This window comes from Euleptes europaea, chromosome 2 (assembly GCF_029931775.1).
Source record: "Euleptes europaea isolate rEulEur1 chromosome 2, rEulEur1.hap1, whole genome shotgun sequence".
Lineage (NCBI taxonomy): Eukaryota > Metazoa > Chordata > Lepidosauria > Squamata > Sphaerodactylidae > Euleptes > Euleptes europaea.
Window position 1 is genome coordinate 56,777,136 of NC_079313.1, and position 18,943 is coordinate 56,796,078.

An 18,943-nucleotide genomic window follows, 5' to 3' on the forward strand; every position below is an offset into this window, starting at 1 on the left:
GATGCAAACAGACAGGGAATGAGGTACAGGTAATACCAAGCCAGCACTAAGGAAGATAAGAGGATTGACATGAGCACCATGAAGACAGATCGATGATGAAACTTGTGTTAAAAATAATTATAAATTTGCTCTCATGCCCGGTTAGTACTGTTGTACTTTTATTTTCTGCCGTTCTAATGGTGGTTCCATATCAGCATAACTCCGCAGGTTGGTTGGAAATTGGCTTTTCTCTGGTCCTACGAACCGGACTATAAAGGATGATATTGCTGAGCTAGCATCTGTATGAGATGGCTTTCCCATGTCATGCTGTCAGTTCTGTAAGAGCCGCAAAATACCTCTTCCCAGTACTGTCATGCCAAAACAATGGCAAAAAAGAGAGAAATAAACATACACCTTGCAGCAGAAGTCCTCAACTTTGTTGAGCCTATGGGCATTTGCTATTTATTTTATTTTTTTAGGAATGGCAGTGTTTTGAGAAATGGCAATGGGTGCCACCACAAAATGGCTGCCATGGTAGGGGGGCAACTACATGATGCTGAGAGGTTTGAAGCTAAATGGCCTACTGTGGTGGAGGAAACTATTTCTGGACAGGTGCTCCCTGTAGACAAAATGTAAGGACAGCCACATGCAGCAGCAGGCTTGCTGCACTGGGAATGGAACACGCAGAACGGTGCCATCTTCTGAAATACCTTCTGCTTGAATGAGATGGAGAAAAGCCAGACTTGGCTCTTTGCTTTGGGAAAGAGATGCTGTGGGGGGAAAGGAAGTAGGCACCAGGAAATAGTTCAGTGGGCATCACGGTGCCCATAGGCACCGCACTGGAGATCACTTCCTTAGAGGGTACAACTGTCATTTTGAAGTGGTTTTTTAACTGAAAATATTACAGGAGGGAAATGTTTCATATTTTTCTGTAATGTGAAATTTCATGTTCTAACAAAGGGAACATCTTTTTTTTCTCAAAGAAACATCACAATCTCACCTGCCGCAAATTCCTCTCTCCTTGTAACGTATAATGGAGAACTCATAGACAGAGCTCTGTATGAGGACGACAAAGGTATAGCATCTTGTTACATCTTTTCTCTAAAAAAACCACTTGCAATTCATCTGAATCAAGTTTAATTCTATGTATTCCATCTGTACTGTTTTGTTTTCTCAAAAATTGATTAATCACTTCTAAAATCAGAAGGTTAATTAAGTTAATTAAAAAATCTTTATGCATCTTTATACTATCATGAGAACATAAAAAGTAAATTTTGGGAATGAAATGTTCACTAGGTATTGATCAATTAAACTGCTACTCCTGTGTTAGCCTAATTATCCATCCTGCAGATTGGATGGACATACTTGTGCATTGCTGCTGAATTACAGAATGCAAGCCACAAAGGTCGTACAGGGAAAAAAATATCTTGCATCTCACATTCTGTAGAGAAGAACCATAAAGAAACAGAACATTTCTATAAGTAAATGAAAAGTGTGTGTCTGTTTGTTACTGGAAATGATTACTGTTTCAGAAATAGGCAAGCTTTTTTGAGCTGTCCCATCTCTCCACAGCAAACATCGAAATCTACAGAAATGAGTCTTTTGTTTGTGTTCTGGCTCCACATTATGGCCTAGAGAATGTGACATATGATGGTAAAACACTATGGGTAAGTTGATCAGCCTATCTTAGTACTACAGTTCCTTGGTTATTTCTTTTTCAAAGCTTTGAATAAGCAACCCTCTACAGCAAAGTTCCATTGTCTACACAGGTTACAGTTTCTTCAGCAATGAGAGGTAAGACCTGTGGGCTTTGTGGAAGCAATAATGGAGAAAAACGAAATGAAGGTCGCATGCAAAATCAGGAGTTGGCGCATGACGACATGGCTTTTTCCCATTCCTGGCTTTTGAAAGACAGCGATTGTGTTACAGGTCAGTTGATTTCACAAATTGCAATAGCAATGTATGTTAATGAATAAGTTCAACTTTGGTCAGCAAATCTATCTCTATGGCACACTGTGCAATTATTTTTGCACCCTTATAAAATTGAATGGTAACTCCTTATTCTGGAATGCCTAAAACATGCCACAAAATCCAGGCATCAGGTTGGATCTTACAATCAGTGGAACATGCTGATGGAAGTAGAAGAAGGGAGCATTCCCCCCTTCCTCTTCCCAGTGAGCCCCCAGCATGCATGGCTATAAGTACACATTGGTCTCACGACCCTTGTAGTAAACTTTCCCAAATCAGAAAGGTCTTCTTGGGGAAGTAAAATGTGGGGGAAATCCACTAATCCTACATTTTCAGATCATGGGATCCAACCCACAAATCCACTCAACCAACATGGAAATGATTAAGGAGAAAATGTATTTTTCCTTCTGGCTCATTCAGGACACTTGCAAAATAACTAACCAAAGAGATATTAGGGTTCCCTCTCTATTGTTCTCACCACTTGCCTCTAGGGGTAGAATTAACTGTTTGGGAATCAGGGCAGCTTGCCTGGCCCCTGTACTGGGGTGAAATACTAGGGGACACTGACCACCAACCCACCCTGCCTGGGAGACCTCACCAGGCTGCCAGGCTCTTCCCATGGGACACAATGATGATGATGGGCTCAGCAGCTGTAGAGAGCTGTAGAGTGACCCCATCAAGCTGCTGCAATCAGCACTTCTCATCTTATGTTTTTAAGTAGCAGAAAACTTTAAATGATCCCAGTAGTACTTCATTAGAAGTAGCTATAGAATTGATACAATAAAAATATTCCTTTATGTCAAATAAGCCTACTTACCCATAAGCAACAGATGCAACTTTGTTACATAATCTAAGCAACAGATGCAAATTCGCTAGCTAATACAAGCCACACAGTAGCTGGTATCCGATCGATACTACAATCAAAGACAAACATGTGGAAATAGACATTCTCCCCTTCCCTTCCCAAGGTAGCCTGCCACACCCTGAAATACTTAAACCCAGGGTTCACGAACAGCAGGAACATCACTGGGCACAATGTGGAACTCAACAGTGAAAGGGGGAAATCAGCTGAAGTGTCTTTCCAATGAAGGAAAAGAGCTGTTGAATGCAAGCATCATCTTTCACTAGTTGTCCGCTGAGTATTTGAGGCGTGACTAGGCTATATATTGTAATATTGTAAATATTTTAAAGCAGAAGGGTTGGCAATTAATCAAGGGAAATCTAAAGTAATTGTGTTCTCTAAATCTAATCACTCAAAGAAATATAATTGGCAAGCTAATGGGAAACCTGTAGAGCAAGTTACTCAATTTTGTTATTTAGGAGTGAACTTCCAAGCTAATTCAGCCTGGAGGGCCCATTTTAAGAACACTCATAATAGGGCCTTAGTCACAACAAAGGCCATAATACAGGGTTTTTCTACAGCAAAGGTGGCCAGTCTGTCACTGCTGATATTTCAGTTTTTAATGTAATAGAAGGTAGGTGATCAGCTTATCTCTGGAGGTCCGGTGTGGATCAAGGGTGGTAGAGAGACGTTAGTTCCCCTTTCCACATTATTTTTGCAGAAGATCACAGGGATACCAAATTGTGTGGCTAATGTCTCTTTAAGGGCAGAATTAGGCTTATGATCTCTGGAAGCATGAGTAGGGGCAACAGCATTTGGGCTTTGGCTGAATGTGTGTGTTTTGCCACAGAAGCTAATGGGTGTCTCTATTTATTAAAATCTGACTCCTGTGTTACTCCATGGAGGAAATTAATGGAGACTAGACTCCAACTGGGTTTTAGCAGCAGTGAGCTGGAGATATTAGGAAGGACAGCAGCATGGTCTGTGGTGAATAAACACCTATATGTTGGATGTTATTAGTACCACGAAGAGAGCCCATAGGTTATACTCCCCTTTGGGATTGTCTTACCCAAAGGCACCCTTACCATATTTAAAAAAAAATTTAAACTATTCCTTGATACAGGAGACCCCTATACTTTGATAGACTATGTGATTGTGCTTCTGGACAGATCGAAACTTTGAAGCATTGCTTACTGGAATGTGGTACATTTTGCAGTACTAGGGATTTGTGGACACTCCTCTTTTGTGATAATGAGGGGTTGCTAACATCAGATAAGGTTAAGAAACTTTTGGCAGGCACAGATTTTTGAGTTGCATTGGCAAAAGCCAATTTTTTTGCTTATGTAGTTAATTCAAAGGGACTTCAAGAACGATAACTGTTTGGTTATTTAAATTACTTTTTTTTGTTGTGACATTGCTCAAGGGCTAAATAAGCAGTATCATTTAAGTCTATATATTGTGCTTTCATATCCATCCTTATTGTATAACTTTGAAAATTAAGTAGTATCTAGATTCACATGACTTGTAAAGGGCATAACAGGTGATAATATAATATAATAGGTGAAAGCAAACCTTTAGTCATCGCATTCAGTTGGGCTGGGTATTATCATCCATTTTAAATTAATTATGATGCTTATAATTTCCCTAACAGAAATGTTGTTAGGGCACTGTAAACTGAATACATTAGAAATTAATCTTTTTTCTCCCCTGACTGATAGGCTTAAATCCAGAGGTGAGAGATGATTCTCAACAGGCTCAACAGTACAGTGTAAGTAAAGGTGTTCATAGTACCGCAACAATATAAGGATGCCATTTTCTGTTTTCCAATAAGAAGCAATTCCCCTACCTTTGTTTTCTTTTCCTGTTCTATATTGCTAGCCAGAGGAATATTGTCTTATTATTTTGTCAATTTATAACATTTTTTGATACCAATAACACTTCATACCAAAGTTAGTATTTTTGGTAACATTTGTATTTTTACATTACAGGAATAAGTACACAGAAAATACTGACAATAAATATATTTTTGAAGTCATAACACTAGTAAAAAAATATGGGTTGTTCCTGCTGTAGCAGTAAAATTCCAATTTAGATACCTAAGAACACTACTCATATAAATGAATGTTATGGAAGACCTGCATCATATGTAGCTTCAGATGGAGACACAAGGATAGGCTAAACTAAGATACTAAACCTTTAATACTTAGCGTAGTGTTACATTTTTAGAACAAACAACTCAGTTGGATAAGTATTAACATCTATTTCCCTTGAATATGTAAAACACCAGAAAATATCAGTGTCATTCAAATGATTGAGGATTATATACCATGCTATGAAATGTACGGCCATATGAATGAAAACATCTAATGCAAAAGGAAACTCTCTCAAATATTGTGAAATCCTTATTATTCAAGTGGGATTTAAGCAGGAGTTACGTTAATGTGCTTGTAGCTGAGTGTTTTTCTTGGTTCTGTGTATGCCTCCAGCCAGACAATTCTATCTCAAGCTCCCAAAAAGTACTGTAGAAAAAGCAGGTCACAGTGTTTTAGGTTCATCGGGGTGGGGGGAGGGAATCCAGAATTCAGTAATAACTCAAATAAACAAAACCTCTGGTTGGTGCCCCCTCCATGGCCATCAGACAGGCTATAACCTGGTTTGATCTTATCCCCTATGCTATTTAATATCTATATGAAGGGAGAGGTCATCAGGAGGTTTGGGCTGCAGTGTCACCAACATGCAGATAATACCCAGCTCTGCCTTTCTTTTCCACCTAATTCAAAGTATGCTATTGATGTTCTGTACTGGTGCTTGAAGTCAGGAATGGGCTGGATGAGGGTGTTCAAGTTGAAACTTCATCCTAACAAGACAGAGGTTTTCTGCATTAGTAGAAAGGCAGATTGGGGACTTTAGATCTCTCCTGTCTTAGATGGGATCATACTGCCCATGAAAAGCCAATTTGGGAGTGCTGCTTGACACAGCCGTCACCTTAGAAAACCAGGTGGCTGCAGTGGCTCAGAGTTAGGGTTGCCAATCTCCAGGTAGTAGCTGGAGATCTCCTTCTATTACAACTGATCTCCGGCCAATAGAGATCAGTTCACCTGGAGAAAATGGCCACTTTGGCAATTGGACTCAATGGCATTGAAGTTCCTCCCCTCCACAAACCCTGCCCTCCTCAGGCTTCACCTCAAAAACCTCCCACTGGTTATGAAGAGGGACCTGACAACCCTACTCAAAGTGCATCAGCTGTGCCTATTCCTGATTCAGTCAGATCTAGCCACAGTGATCCATGCCTTACACCCATCTAGATGCCACTATTGTATATGGTCTACATGGGACTACCCTAATTTGTGACTAACAAATTCTTGGTGGAATAATTTGGCACATAAGAAAATTACAAGATTGGAGATTGTTTTAAAATGAACTCATAGTAGTGATACTATGTAAACCACGGTTGCTTCCCAACCCAGGTTTAGTTTGTACTGGTGGCAGAACCATTTCTGTGCCTAAAAGGATTTGCTAACCATCTTTTATAGCTGTGGTGAATATTTAGAATTGTATAATATTATAGCGTCCATACTTAGTAAACAGATCAGTAAAGGATTCCTGAAAGTGCTTGCAGTCCTTCAGTATACTGCTTTGAATTGTTAATTAATAGCCATTTTACTTTTTTTCTGACAGATTTCACGATGATTTTGCCTGAAGAGAATTCTAACAGGATAACCATTATCAAGAATACAATGGAATGTGTCAAAACTGCCCTAGAAGTAAATATGTTAAATTAACTGAGTAAATAATACACAGGGAATGTTTTGCTACACAGCAAATCATAAAACCCAATGTGTAATGCACTGTATGAAATCCTTAATAAATAAAATCAGTTGTTAAATAAACTATACCTTTCTTAATATTTCTTTCTTAGAAACCATCCAGCAGAAAATGTCTTATAGATAGAACAATTTATTGTTGTTCACTGATTAGCCATCCTAAAACAAAGTAAACTACTTCAGTGTCTTCTTTCAAACTAAAAATATATTAAACTCTGAGAAATTGCTATGATATGCTGACCTGGTGGTTTAAAAAAAAAGTGCTGGCATTTATTTATTTATTTATGCAATATAAAAGAAGCTTATCAGCATTGTCTGTTACTAAGTGGTCTTTCCTGTCAAGACATTTTGCACCCTCCAATGGCAATTTTTACAGTAATACCAGTCAGTGCTTATTACCCAGGATCAACTTTTAAAAGAGAATGGGAGATCTACCACATGGCGTTCCTACCGTTTTTTAAATTACAGTCACTTTGAAACCCACTTTGGCTCCTGAATGGAACAAGCTTTTTCAGGGTTTCACCCACCTTAAGGATAAAATACTCTTCCTCCTGCAGTGAATGAAGCTTTAATTCAAGATTTCCAAAACCTGTTTAGATCTGTGGGGGGAGGGGGAGGTCTTGTTTCACTTTATTATTTTAGGTATGTGAAACCTTTTAAAAAATCTGTTCATGGCCCCAATTCAAATAAGTGCTGCAGCATGAGGGGGGAGGGATTTAACCCCCTATTCTACCAATGCACATCATTCTGCTATCTGAATCACTTTCCCTGGGGTGGGGGGAAAGTAAAGAGTACAGATTATTTCCTCCTATGGTAAATAGCAACTTTGAGGGCAATTCAGATTTCCAAACCCGTGCAGAGAAAAGGATTACTTTCCTTCCCTCCCATGCTATGGCCCTATGGGGCTTCTCACAGTTGCAAATTAATCTTTAAAAGGCAGAGGGTGTCAATTTGAAATCTCCCATCAGGTCTACTCTTGAGACCATGAAAGTCAGAATTAGTGTCTCCTCTTTAACCACATGTTTATATTCCTTTTGAATACACACACAATACATTTTAAAAGTATTCCATAGTTAACAGTTCAACACAAGTTTTTTGTGAGGCAAAGATGAAAAATATGTACTTATCAGGGATTTTATACACATGCAAAAACTTTTTGCTTCAGTATTATATATTAGTTCTAGTTATTCAGTTTGCTTTTTATTCAGTGGGGAAAACATTTTTGGTGGTGACCTTTTCCCTCCATGCACCCGGGACTGTCATTTTCAGGGACTATACCTCTTCCCGAGGTAATTTCTATGCTAAATTTCAGGTAGATAGAATAAGGCATCCTTGTTTTATAGCAGAGCAGTAAGAAAGAGGCATTTGGTAAGACAATCCAAGGCAGCAACTATATCACAGAACAGACGAGATCTGCACCTGGTGGCCCAAGAAAGGCAGATAGAGTGGTCAATGGACAGACACAGCACATAGCAGAAATGTGCTAGATGTGCAAGGAATGGGATAGGGTGTGGGTAAGCTTGCTGAGCCGCCATGAGAACTGTCTGTGTACTCTGACCACAGTGTATGAGTTTTAAGGGCAAATTATAAGTTATGTGTAGTTCCACCAAATTATGTGACCCTGTATTTTCCCTTTTAACTGAAAGAAACTGTACTGGCTGCCATGCTGTAGTCTTTGTCGATCGTTTTACAAGTCCAGACACATTACTGGCAAAAGACGGCCGGCGGCTGCCATATGGATTAGGCAAACATAGCATTTGCCTTTATCCATCTGCAGCACTGTGTGTAGTCATGGTCAAGGCCATGCACATAAAACAGCCTCTGTGCACACACCTACCCCAGTTGCAACACTGCTTATTGTGAGGGGAGGCATATATAATGAAAGCTACACATTTACCCCATGCTTAGCAAGCATGGCATTAGAGAACAGTATGCCTTGAGCAAGCTTGAGCCACTTCGTATAGAACCCAATTTTTCTCCAAAACATTGGACTGTAACTCTGACTGGAGAAATACTTTAGCAAGAGACATGATTTTCTTCAGTGGCAACGTCAGCATAACTCTGCTTTCTGATACATTAGTAAATGCTCCTGTCAGTTACACATCTGCAGAGCAACTCTCTCCTTCTCCCTCTTATCATCTGTGAACTCTTAGCCAGGCAGCTAGGCACCAGAATAAAAGCCACATCCAAAGATTGCTGGATACTATCAATTTTCAGCATATTTCTAGTTATTATGGTATGTAACAAGTAGCCATGCTCTTTGTTTTTTGTTTTTTAATTTAATGTTGAACATATCCAAGAGTACAACTCTAAATGTTGTTATGAATCTTCTCTCTGCACCAAAGTCTTTCTCCACGTGGAAAAAAAGTCCTCTACAATTAAAAAAAAACTTTTTCAATGTTTCTTAGTAATTTCAAGGTACAACACAACCCCTAAGAATCCTCATACAAATGCCGCTGGAATGCAGCAGCAAAACAGCATAATTGTTTTTATATTCTTCTTGTGGCTTGGCTCTACAGTTTGCCATGATGTAAGTAACCATTTGGTTCTCATTCTGCTGACATCAATAAGAAATGCTGTCCAGTTACATGGTTCATTCAAAGGCCAAACTGGTGCATTCAGAATAAATGTAACCTAGAAATCTCAGCAGCAGCCAATGAGCTCAGAAAAGAAAGGTGAAGAGAGCATGCTGGGAGGAAAGAACAATGATACAGCAGTTGTTTGGTTTTACCTTTGGAAACATGGAAAATGGCATCCATTTACTCTGAGTTAAGTAAGACTTTGGTCCAAAGGAAGCTTCAAACAGACCAGGAGCAAAGGATGGGGGGATTGGAGAGGAAATAGCTAGAGAAGCCAGGACAGATCTACTTTCTTCTATTCCTTTCAGGACAGAGGTTAGACAAGTCTCACATTATTTCCATTTTTAAAAAGCAGCTTTCATTTTTACTGGCTATTCCGAAGGCGACAATTCGCATTCATTAGTGCCCCCATACTGAGATGTCTGAGCCTCTGTTAAAAGACAGAGAGGATCCACAGATGCTGCTGGCTGTGAGATCCAAACATAATGAAATCTAGAAATATGCCTTGAACTAGGTGAGGTAAAGAATAAACTCACAGGAAAATCCATCTTGCCAAAGGCCTTCAATATGATATTAAAGTTAGAAATGTCAATACATCAATACTCCTTTTCCTAATATACCATAGATAATGCCAGTTCCACTGGGACATGGGCCTGGTGTTCAAATGAAAAACTTACTGGAAATTATCCCTAACCTGTTTTTTAAAAGTTAGACCTAAGTATCTACAAATACTGCAGACATATATTTAAATTATTTTATATACAGTACCTACAATGGTGATCCCTAAACGCTATGAACTGTTGATTTTGTACAGTGTTGAGTGCAATGTGTATGATTTCCTTCTTAGTTTATCTACTGTGATTACTAAGGAGTTAGATACTGAGGGACAAGGGCAGTCCCACAAAATAGAAATCTCAGAACAGTATGGCCTTGGTAAAGTTACTTAAATATTTTGGTTTAGATCCTCCAGAGTTTTTCCATGGACAGAAGAATTTCTATTGATGGACTGAGAATTTTTCACATGCTTTTTTCCATGGTAATTTGAAACACCACCCCCAATCTTTTCTTGGGGTTCCTTGCTGGGAGAGGGAGGAGGTGAAAAACTTGCACTCCATGAATAGAAATCCTCTTGCCCACAGACAACCTCCGGGGGATGTAAGCCATTATCTGCATTTATTCCTCCCTCAAATTATAATAAAACCTGCAAGTTTTCATGATACCTTCTTTGACAGAAAGCTGAACAATGATAAGTTGTCCTGGTCATGGAATCTTGAGTGAGAGTGACAGGAGGTTTGAAAAGAAAAAAAAACTCCTGAAAATTCTACAGTTGGCAGTTGAGAGAGACTGTTAGAAACGGACAGTTGAAAACTGACTATTGAAGCTGACAGCTAGAGTGAGAGGAACAGTTGTCTAGCATCAAGTAGGCTCCTGTGTCTGAGAGGGAAGTGATCTGAGTGTCCTTTCCTAAGGGAAATAGTTCCTAATTAAAAGGGGTTATCCCTAACCAGTTTTAAGGAAGAAAACTGGGAAACTGTGTTTTGGTCCTGATTCCAACAACTGTAAAAATATAATTTACTAAAAGCTTATGTCTACTCAACTCAGCAGTAACTGTCAAGTGAACTCTATCAGTATATATCAAAAGTATCAACATTTATCTGTGAAAATACACCAAAAACATAATGATTGCAAAATATCTACTGTTTATAAATATCCTAAATTTCCTCATTCCTGTTGTTTAATCTGCCAAGTTTATTTTCTGCAACCTCCCTGCAAAACAAATTTTTCCATTTCCCCAAAAGAGACAAGTAAAACAGTTTTGAGTTTTTATTTCATTAACCCTCTCTTGTGCAACATTCTAACTTATATATAAAGAAAGATTTTTTGCTGGATCCTTCTTTCATCAAACGTGTGGTACATTTCCTGTGGAAACAACAAGAAACAACACAAAAACAACAAGAGACAAATTATAAGTCTCAGGGGTGGTAGTGATGGTTGGTGAAGAAAAATATTTAAAACAAAAAGAGATCTGTCATACCTTTGGCCTTCATCTTTTTGAAATTCATATCTTATAGAGAGGGCCAATATGTTGGGAATTGCTGGGAAAGAGGAAATGTTAAAATGGTATTTTAAAGAGTTGTAAACTGCTTGAGCCCTGACCTGAATTGCCCAGGATAGCCTGATTTCATCAGATCTCAGAAGCTAAGCAGGGTCAGCCCTGGTTAGTACTTGGACGGGAGACCACCAAGGAATACTAGGATCACTATGTAGAGGAAGGCATTGGCAAACCACCTCTGTTAGTTTCTTGCCTTGAAAACCCTACTTGGTTGCCATAAGTTGGCTGCGACTTGATGACACTTTACACACAAACTGCTCAGAATACACAGAACCAAAAGTTCAAATCCCCACTTAACACAAAATTTACTGGGTGGTTTTGAGCCAATCACACATACACGCTTTCTCATTTCAGGCAATCCCCTCTGGCTCAAAGCACAGAATGACCTTCTCTCCACCCTTCGTTTATCTTACTGTGCAATCCTGAAAGCAGGAGCAAAGCCACTTAGGAGCTGGCGTGACTCCACTGCCGGCATCTGTACCACTTGCACCATACAAAGTAGCATGGACACCAGTGCAGGGCGACTTACACCAGCTCTGGGGAGCGATGCAGCAGCACGACCCTTGTGCACTGGCGCTGCCTCCCCCATGGTGTTTTTCTGGCGCAAGTGCTTGCACCGGCATCCAGGGGGTGTTCCCAGGGGCAGAGCTACCTTTAGGCAGCACCCAAACCTTTTTGCCTGGGAAGCAGCATCCAGACCTTTTTGCCTGATTCACTGAAGGCCTGTTTTACAGGCACAGGCAGAGGGGGCCTGAAGCCAACATCAGGAGAAGGCGAACAGTCTGCCAGCAGCTCTGCAAACTGCAGGCAGGCAGTGACAAGGATCTTGGCTGGGCAGGAGAAGCTCTGTGGTTCCACGTGGTCAGGAGCCCTCCAGTTGGTTGACAGGGCTGCAGGTAATGGCGGCTGCAGCCAAGCCGCCTCGCTGTGCTCTCAACGCCTCTTCCCAGCGTGAGCTCCATGGGCCAATCAGGGGTCTCCTGGGGAAGAACCTCCTGCCAGTTAAAGTTTGAATGGGCCAACAGGCCCTTGCTGTAGGCTGGACTTCCCGGCCGGCTCGGTTGGACCTAAGGTTTTCACTCAGGTCAGCCTGCCGGATATAAAAGTAGCTGCCTGCTTGCCCCTGCTCTCAGTTCTTTTCTCACTTTTGTCCTGCCCATGCTCCCTATGTTTGTTTGGTTTGTAATAAACGTTTTTTTCAGGTTTTGGTTTTGGTTTTGTCACAACTTTAGAGGTATGAGACCAAATCCAGTTTGGGGGGGAAGCTGGCCTGCGGCCTCTCTGGGGACACCAATAAAGGGTTTTGGGGGAGGCCTGGTTGGTAAATGCCCAGCCTGTGAGGATGGCCTCCTTTCAAGTGGCAGTGGATCACACAACTGACTTCCGTCCATGTGGGTCCCACATGCTGCCATTTCAGGCTGCACACAGCAGGCAGGCTGCATGCAGGAGGACTATAGTTTCTGACAGCTGGGTCAGCTGAAGCCTGGATCCCACCCCCATGCTACTCCAATGCCTAGAGCTATAACCAATAAAGTTGTGGCCAGTTTTCATCCAACAAAGACTCTGTGCATCATTTGAACTATGAGAATCTCTGGATTTATATGTGTCAGAGGCTGCCTGACAACAGATTCAGGCTCCAACGAAGACCAGATCCAGGGACAGAGTCCTCCTTCCCACACTGGCAGAGAAAACAGCTGATGAGGACGTATTGCCAAGACAAACCTTAAAGTCACCGGCTAAAGAGCAGCCTAAGGAAAACCAGATGCCGGCCGACCTGGGAACATCGAGGAAGCTGCCAAGGGAGCCGGGAGACCATGAGGAACAGATGTCTCCTGGGACTCGTCGGAGGAAAATGGGCCGGGTCCTGGCAGAACAACGCCGGCGTTCAGCCAGGCTGGAGAAACAAAGAAGGAACCGGGACAGCAATGGAGATAGTGATTGAGTCTTTACAGAAGCTGCCTCCCCCAGACAGCTGCAAGTATTTAGGAGGGCTGCTTCAGCAGAAGCTGTGGAAGCAAAGCATGGCGAACCTGCGACACTCCACTCTGGCTGACGGTGTATCGACTCGGACTGTTTTCTCAACCTTGAATTCTTCTGGACTCCCTGCCTGACCTTGGACCAGCCTGACGTCGACTCTGCCTCTTGCTCTGACAGATTGCCTTTCACCCTGACTGACCTTAGGACTGTTACTGGACTTTGTCTACTACGCCCATTCCCAGGTCATGTCCACACTTGCCATTTGCGGCGCCGACTTCTGCAAGCTTTCCTTGCAAGTTCGCACTTCATCTCACCCGAAGGATGCCGGACACGGCTTCAGTGCACAGTTTCTCCACGGTAAGAGGATCCGCTTATATGGCGAAGTATTGACATGAAACGTGTTCCTCACGCCGAGCTTTGAAATGCGAACATGCAACCCCGGTGAAAGTCCAATGCCCCGCCCCCATCCTTCCTAACCGCCCACACTCGTTCCCCCCCCCTTTTCGGCTTTGCAGTGCTTAGATGCGAGAGGGTGGGATGGCGGCAACCACTTTCACTTTCCCCTTGAACTCCCGCCACGCAGTAGAATTCTCGGTTCCCCCCCTATTTTCCCTTTTTTGCCGCCATTTTTTAAACAGCCTTCCCCTTCCTTCAACCTCAGTACAGCGGAGAAAGGCAGCGCAGTGGGGACAGAAATCTTGCTGATTTTATTTAAAAAACGGAGAAATGCAGTGCGGTGGGAACAGAAATATTATTTCGCTTTGGACCCTTTTGTACTCGACTCGTATAAATAGCGAGGTAAGCTGCTGGTGCGTTCACGGGCCCAATTAGTACAGCTGCCAGCTGTAGAAACCTCAGCTTCAGAAACCCCAGCCTGTTGCCCAGCCCGCTGCAGGCCTCTTCATAGCACCGCGCTGCTACAGCAGCACCCCGCCCTGGTGGGCCAGCATAATATGTGTTGGGCAGGGGGAGGGCTCTGCGCCTCGGTGGGTGGAAGGGCCAGGTGCCAGAGCCCCACAGCTCAGCTCTGTGTCAGCAATGGGCCCTTTTGCAGCCATAGAGTTACGCCTGCAAAATCGAGGCTCCCTGTCTGTCAACTAACTACCTCCTCTTCAGGAATGGGCTGTTAGTCTGTATACCATTCTCCCTCTATGCTTTCAGATAGTGAAGTCCTCGCTCTGAGGGGTTCCTCACCCCAACTGGTCAGTTGTTAGAGACTGGTTTGGAAAGCCTCAGGATGCTCACCAAAATTCCTTACTTTCAAGCACAAACTTATACCATTACATCCTACCCAGTTATGGCCTAACAAGCCCTATTTTACTATAACCCTTACTGAGCCAGAACATGATGTACAGTACAAGGGGGTAAAGCAAGCCTTTAAATATTTGCTGAAGTACAGCCCCTGATTGGTTGCCAGAGCCAAGGCTCCTAAGCATGGCCAGCCCTCCATATCCTCATCTTCCTTACTTGGAAGTGGAGGACAGGCAAAGGTGGGTCCCATGCCATGAAAGGCATAAACTGGACATTTCGGCCTAAACAAACTACATACTGTGTTTCTCATGTCAAGTTCTGGCAGAGTGCTTAGGCACCGCTACTTGACATTCAAGGGAAAAGGTGAAACTTTAAATTGCACATTCAATGGTACTTGCATTGAATGTACTTATGAATCAGTACACGTTCAGAGAAAAATCAAGTGTACACTGTACAGAGCTTGTACAAATGTGATTGTAATTTGGGTACAGGACTCAAACAATTCTCATTCATGCTCTAGAACCATTAGTCACAGTTTGCACTAATAATTCATCACTTTTACACAAGACTGTTGACAAGAATTTGCTTTGTTTTAAACCCACATTTGTTCCAGCACTGGTCCCTGTTTTTGTTTTTACAGTGTACAAGTATTAGTCCTTTCTTACAGACAAATGGGTACATGGACATGAAGGAACTATACACATTTGCTGTAATGTATGAAAATGGCTTCTAATATGCAGTGTCAATAGACTTTTTTCCGATCATGTTCCAAAACACCATCATATAAAATAATAGTATTAGAACAGAAAAAAGACAGCTAAAACTAGGCACCTTGAGTTTTATACTGAATTGCAGTTTGAATTGTAAACCTTTCGTGCCATCTAGTGGTTCTTTTGGGTTAGTTTAAATCCGTAATTTGCCCCTTGATATACAGGTTTGCAAACATTTCAGGCATCCTGATATATACTCAAGCTTACCTTATTAACTTAAATTCTAAAGGTTTTCAAATCCCTATTTCCCACCATATGTGGAAGCAAACAGAAACCCCCTAAGGCTATGCCATTTGTCATCAACTGCTTATTTATCAGCATGCAAGTTGCACATATAAGAAACAAGCATGCAGACATTGCTAGTCTCTAAGCCATATCAATGCAGTTCTTTCATACAGAGGCTGCTTTTCTTTCATACAGAGGTCTATCAGAGTCCCTGAAAAGACAATGATGCTAGGAAAAACTGAAGGCATCAGGAAAAGAGGAAGACCCAATATGAGACAGATTGACTCAATCAAGGAAGCCATGGCTCTCAGTTTGCAAGACCTGAGCAAGGGTGTTAACCTCAGGATGTTTTGGAGGTCGCCATAGGGTCACCATCAGTCAGAATCTACTTGACAGCACTTAACACACACACAATCAGTACTAAATCTTTAAAATGATTAAAGACCAGATTTTGCTAGGCTCCACCCATATCTTGCCAGGTTCCACCCTGACTAGCCAGCTTCCATCCCACCTCCTCTTCTGACCCACTAGATTCTATCTTGGCTTCACTTGCCAGAGATCTACTCCACAGGCTCACAAAGGAAATCAAATACTGGCAACACAATTAATTAGGAGCCTATTTTCCACCCTCAAGCCCCAGCTTGTCTCTAAGAGATCTTTTTAAAAGTGTGGGGGTAACTAATTAAGTTGGTAGATATTTTGAGGGTCATTAGAAGCAAGCTCAGAGTAAGAACAACCAAACGGGTAGAGCACACCTTCACTCATTTTCAGCGACAGCTGGGGTATCAAAACATACTTCTCTGCTACTGTAGTGTTTGGCCACAGGGCCACCACTTTACTGGGGTCCAGAAGGGTGCAGCGGTGCCCCAGACAATCCTCATTACCATGAGGAAAATACTGAGTATAAACTGTACATCATACCTGAGGATATTTATAGAAACTTATTTCCCTGTATCAATGTATCTATACTCTGGATCTCATGTAAAATTTGCAGGAGTCCAAGAGAAGCGGTGTTAGCAGCAATCTCAACCAACATTCTAAACTGCCCAGCATAAACCCCTTCTCTAAAATAGAGAGAATGCACTCGTGAGGTTAAACTTAGCAGACTTCAATGGACTTTAAAAGGGTGTATATCTGCTTCAGAATAAGGTGCCACTCCAAGAGGTTTATAGGGACACAAGGACCAAACATCCTTCCTTCCTGCATTCCCTTACCCCACAGCAATACTTTCCAACCATTAGAAAAGAAATGTAGCATTAATTTTTAGAGCATTCTGAATAGTGTTTAATAAACTGATGGCTTCTGGATGTTCTTCCACAAGAGGGCAAACTTGATCACATTTTTATTTCTTCAAACAAAGCAAAATGCTAACAAAAATATAGTGATTGTGATCTTATTTTATAAAAGGACACAATGTCACATTCCAAACCTTAGCGCTCCTCAATAACACACATTCAAGCCATATTACACAAGTGCAACACTGCTATTTTCAGAGTAAAATTTTCTTTAGGAAAGGGGGAATTGGAGAATACTGCTCCCTTCCCATTAGCAGAACTCCACCACTGGATTCAACAACTTGTCTTCCAGCAGCTCACACTTGTTGGTTAACTTTAGCAGGAACCGCATAAGCAATGGCATGTGCTAAGTGAAGCCCAATTAACCTTTAGAAAAAACAACTCATACATTAACTTCCCCACTTCATCTCATGCTAGCGGAGTAGCTCTGCACAGGATCACGCGGCCGGACAGTATCCGGGGGGGGGGGGCGCCTCACCTTAAAGAGTGTGTAGTGCAGGTGCAGGTAAGGGGTGTATCGCTGGAAGTCGCGCAGGGTCTCGGCCGGCAGGTAGCGGAGCTGGAAGACGGGCAGGCTGTGCTTGCAGCGCCGCAGGCAGGAGGCAGGAGGCACGCCGCAGGACGCACCCAAAGAGCTCCAGCTCATCCAGCCAGCAGCAGCGGAAGCAGCAGCCCCAACTTTGCCACTCCATGCCCGCCCCACCACTGCCGCCGGCGCCTGCTGGTACTGCTCCGGAGCCACTCGGCCACTTGGAGGCCCATCGTGAGGCTCCGGGAAGCAGGGGGGAAGGAAGGCGGGAGGCAGACCCGGGCGGATCCCACAGGGTCTTAGCGTGGCCGGTGGGCGAGGGGAGGGACCAAATGGCCAAAACGCACAGGAAGTTTTGCCTTGGATTTGCAACTCTCTAGATATGCTGGGGCGATGGTGCGCGTGCCCACAAAGGGCTCTGCGTGCCATCTCTGGCACGCGTGCCATAGGTTCGCCACCACTGCCCTATGGACAGAGCTTCCCAGCTTTTAAGTACATATTGCTGATTATGCTTCCCCATCTGTTTTAGTTGAGACAACTGTTCTGCAATGGAGTCCCATTTGCACTCTCTGCTCTGTTGTTCAGGCCACTTCTGTGACTGAGTTTGAGGTGGAAAATGTGCCTCAATGATGTAACAAAAGGCAAAGGCTACACCTCACCTGTACAGCGACATGTTCGCCAAAGGTTGATCCCAAACCACTGTAACTATAACGGGCCCAACCAAGCAGGACAGCACAACTATCTTCTCCAAGTCCAGCACCTGCCTTGGCAAGGTGAAGCATGTTTAATGTATACACTTCTGCTTCTCCCAGGAGGAAAAGATGTATGAGGCACCTGGCCTCAAGCCCAGTATCTTTCTTATGCAGAAGGATGGGCAAAACGTAGTCCCTGCACCTTGTTAGGGCAGGGACCAAGGTAATAACTTTAAGTAAGAAAGTTTCAAACCTGTATAACATTTCTGTACTTAAGAGTTTTCAGAGTAAGTAAAAAATGTATTTGTATGTGGTTGTAGGCCTTCACAAAACATCATCCAGAGTAGCACATTATAAACAAAAATAAACATGTACAAGCTTTCAGAGTAAAGAATCCGAATAAATACATTCTTGAAAATAGCATTTGATTCAAGTGGGTATGCCAATAAAGGTATTGAAATTGTTGTTGATTCAAGTAAGTGCAGCAAAAATATATAGATGGCAACAAAGGTAATATTGCTGATTTTGCTTAAAACATGTTCATGCAGTGATGACAATATTTGGTTCCTTAACTGCTAAAAGCTAACAAGACATATTAGAGAAGATTTCTAGTTTTTTCCCCAATTTTACTTGTAAAAAAAAAACGTGTTTCAAGTGGAGTTAATTTACCTACAATAAATTTTCTCTGTAGATTTCACACATAAACAGTGTTTTTAAAACTTCTGAAAACTCCCCTTTTCTTTCTAAACTTACACAAACTTCCTCCAATTCGGTACCAGCCACATTCACAGGTAAAAATAAATTTGCAAGCTGTTGTGTGCATACTTGCTGCTGCCTACAAGGATCAGTAAGATGGGTACTAATTCCAATTCTGAGAGGCGTTAGAAAAAGGGATGGAAT

The 18,943-nt window shown here is 42.2% G+C and overlaps 1 protein-coding gene across 1 annotated transcript in view; it reads left to right on the plus strand.

Moving 5' to 3' along the window:
• LOC130473226 (vitellogenin-1-like) overlaps positions 1 to 6,570 on the plus strand; it is a 51,989-nt gene extending 45,419 nt beyond the window's left edge. Inside the window, exons 29-32 of the mRNA XM_056844753.1 lie at positions 963 to 1,054; positions 1,552 to 1,646; positions 1,749 to 1,908; positions 6,467 to 6,570. Of these exons, the coding sequence (XP_056700731.1) occupies positions 963 to 1,054; positions 1,552 to 1,646; positions 1,749 to 1,908; positions 6,467 to 6,570 (451 nt within the window). The remainder of the gene's footprint in view (positions 1 to 962; positions 1,055 to 1,551; positions 1,647 to 1,748; positions 1,909 to 6,466) is intronic.
• Positions 6,571 to 18,943: the final 12,373 nt, after the last annotated feature.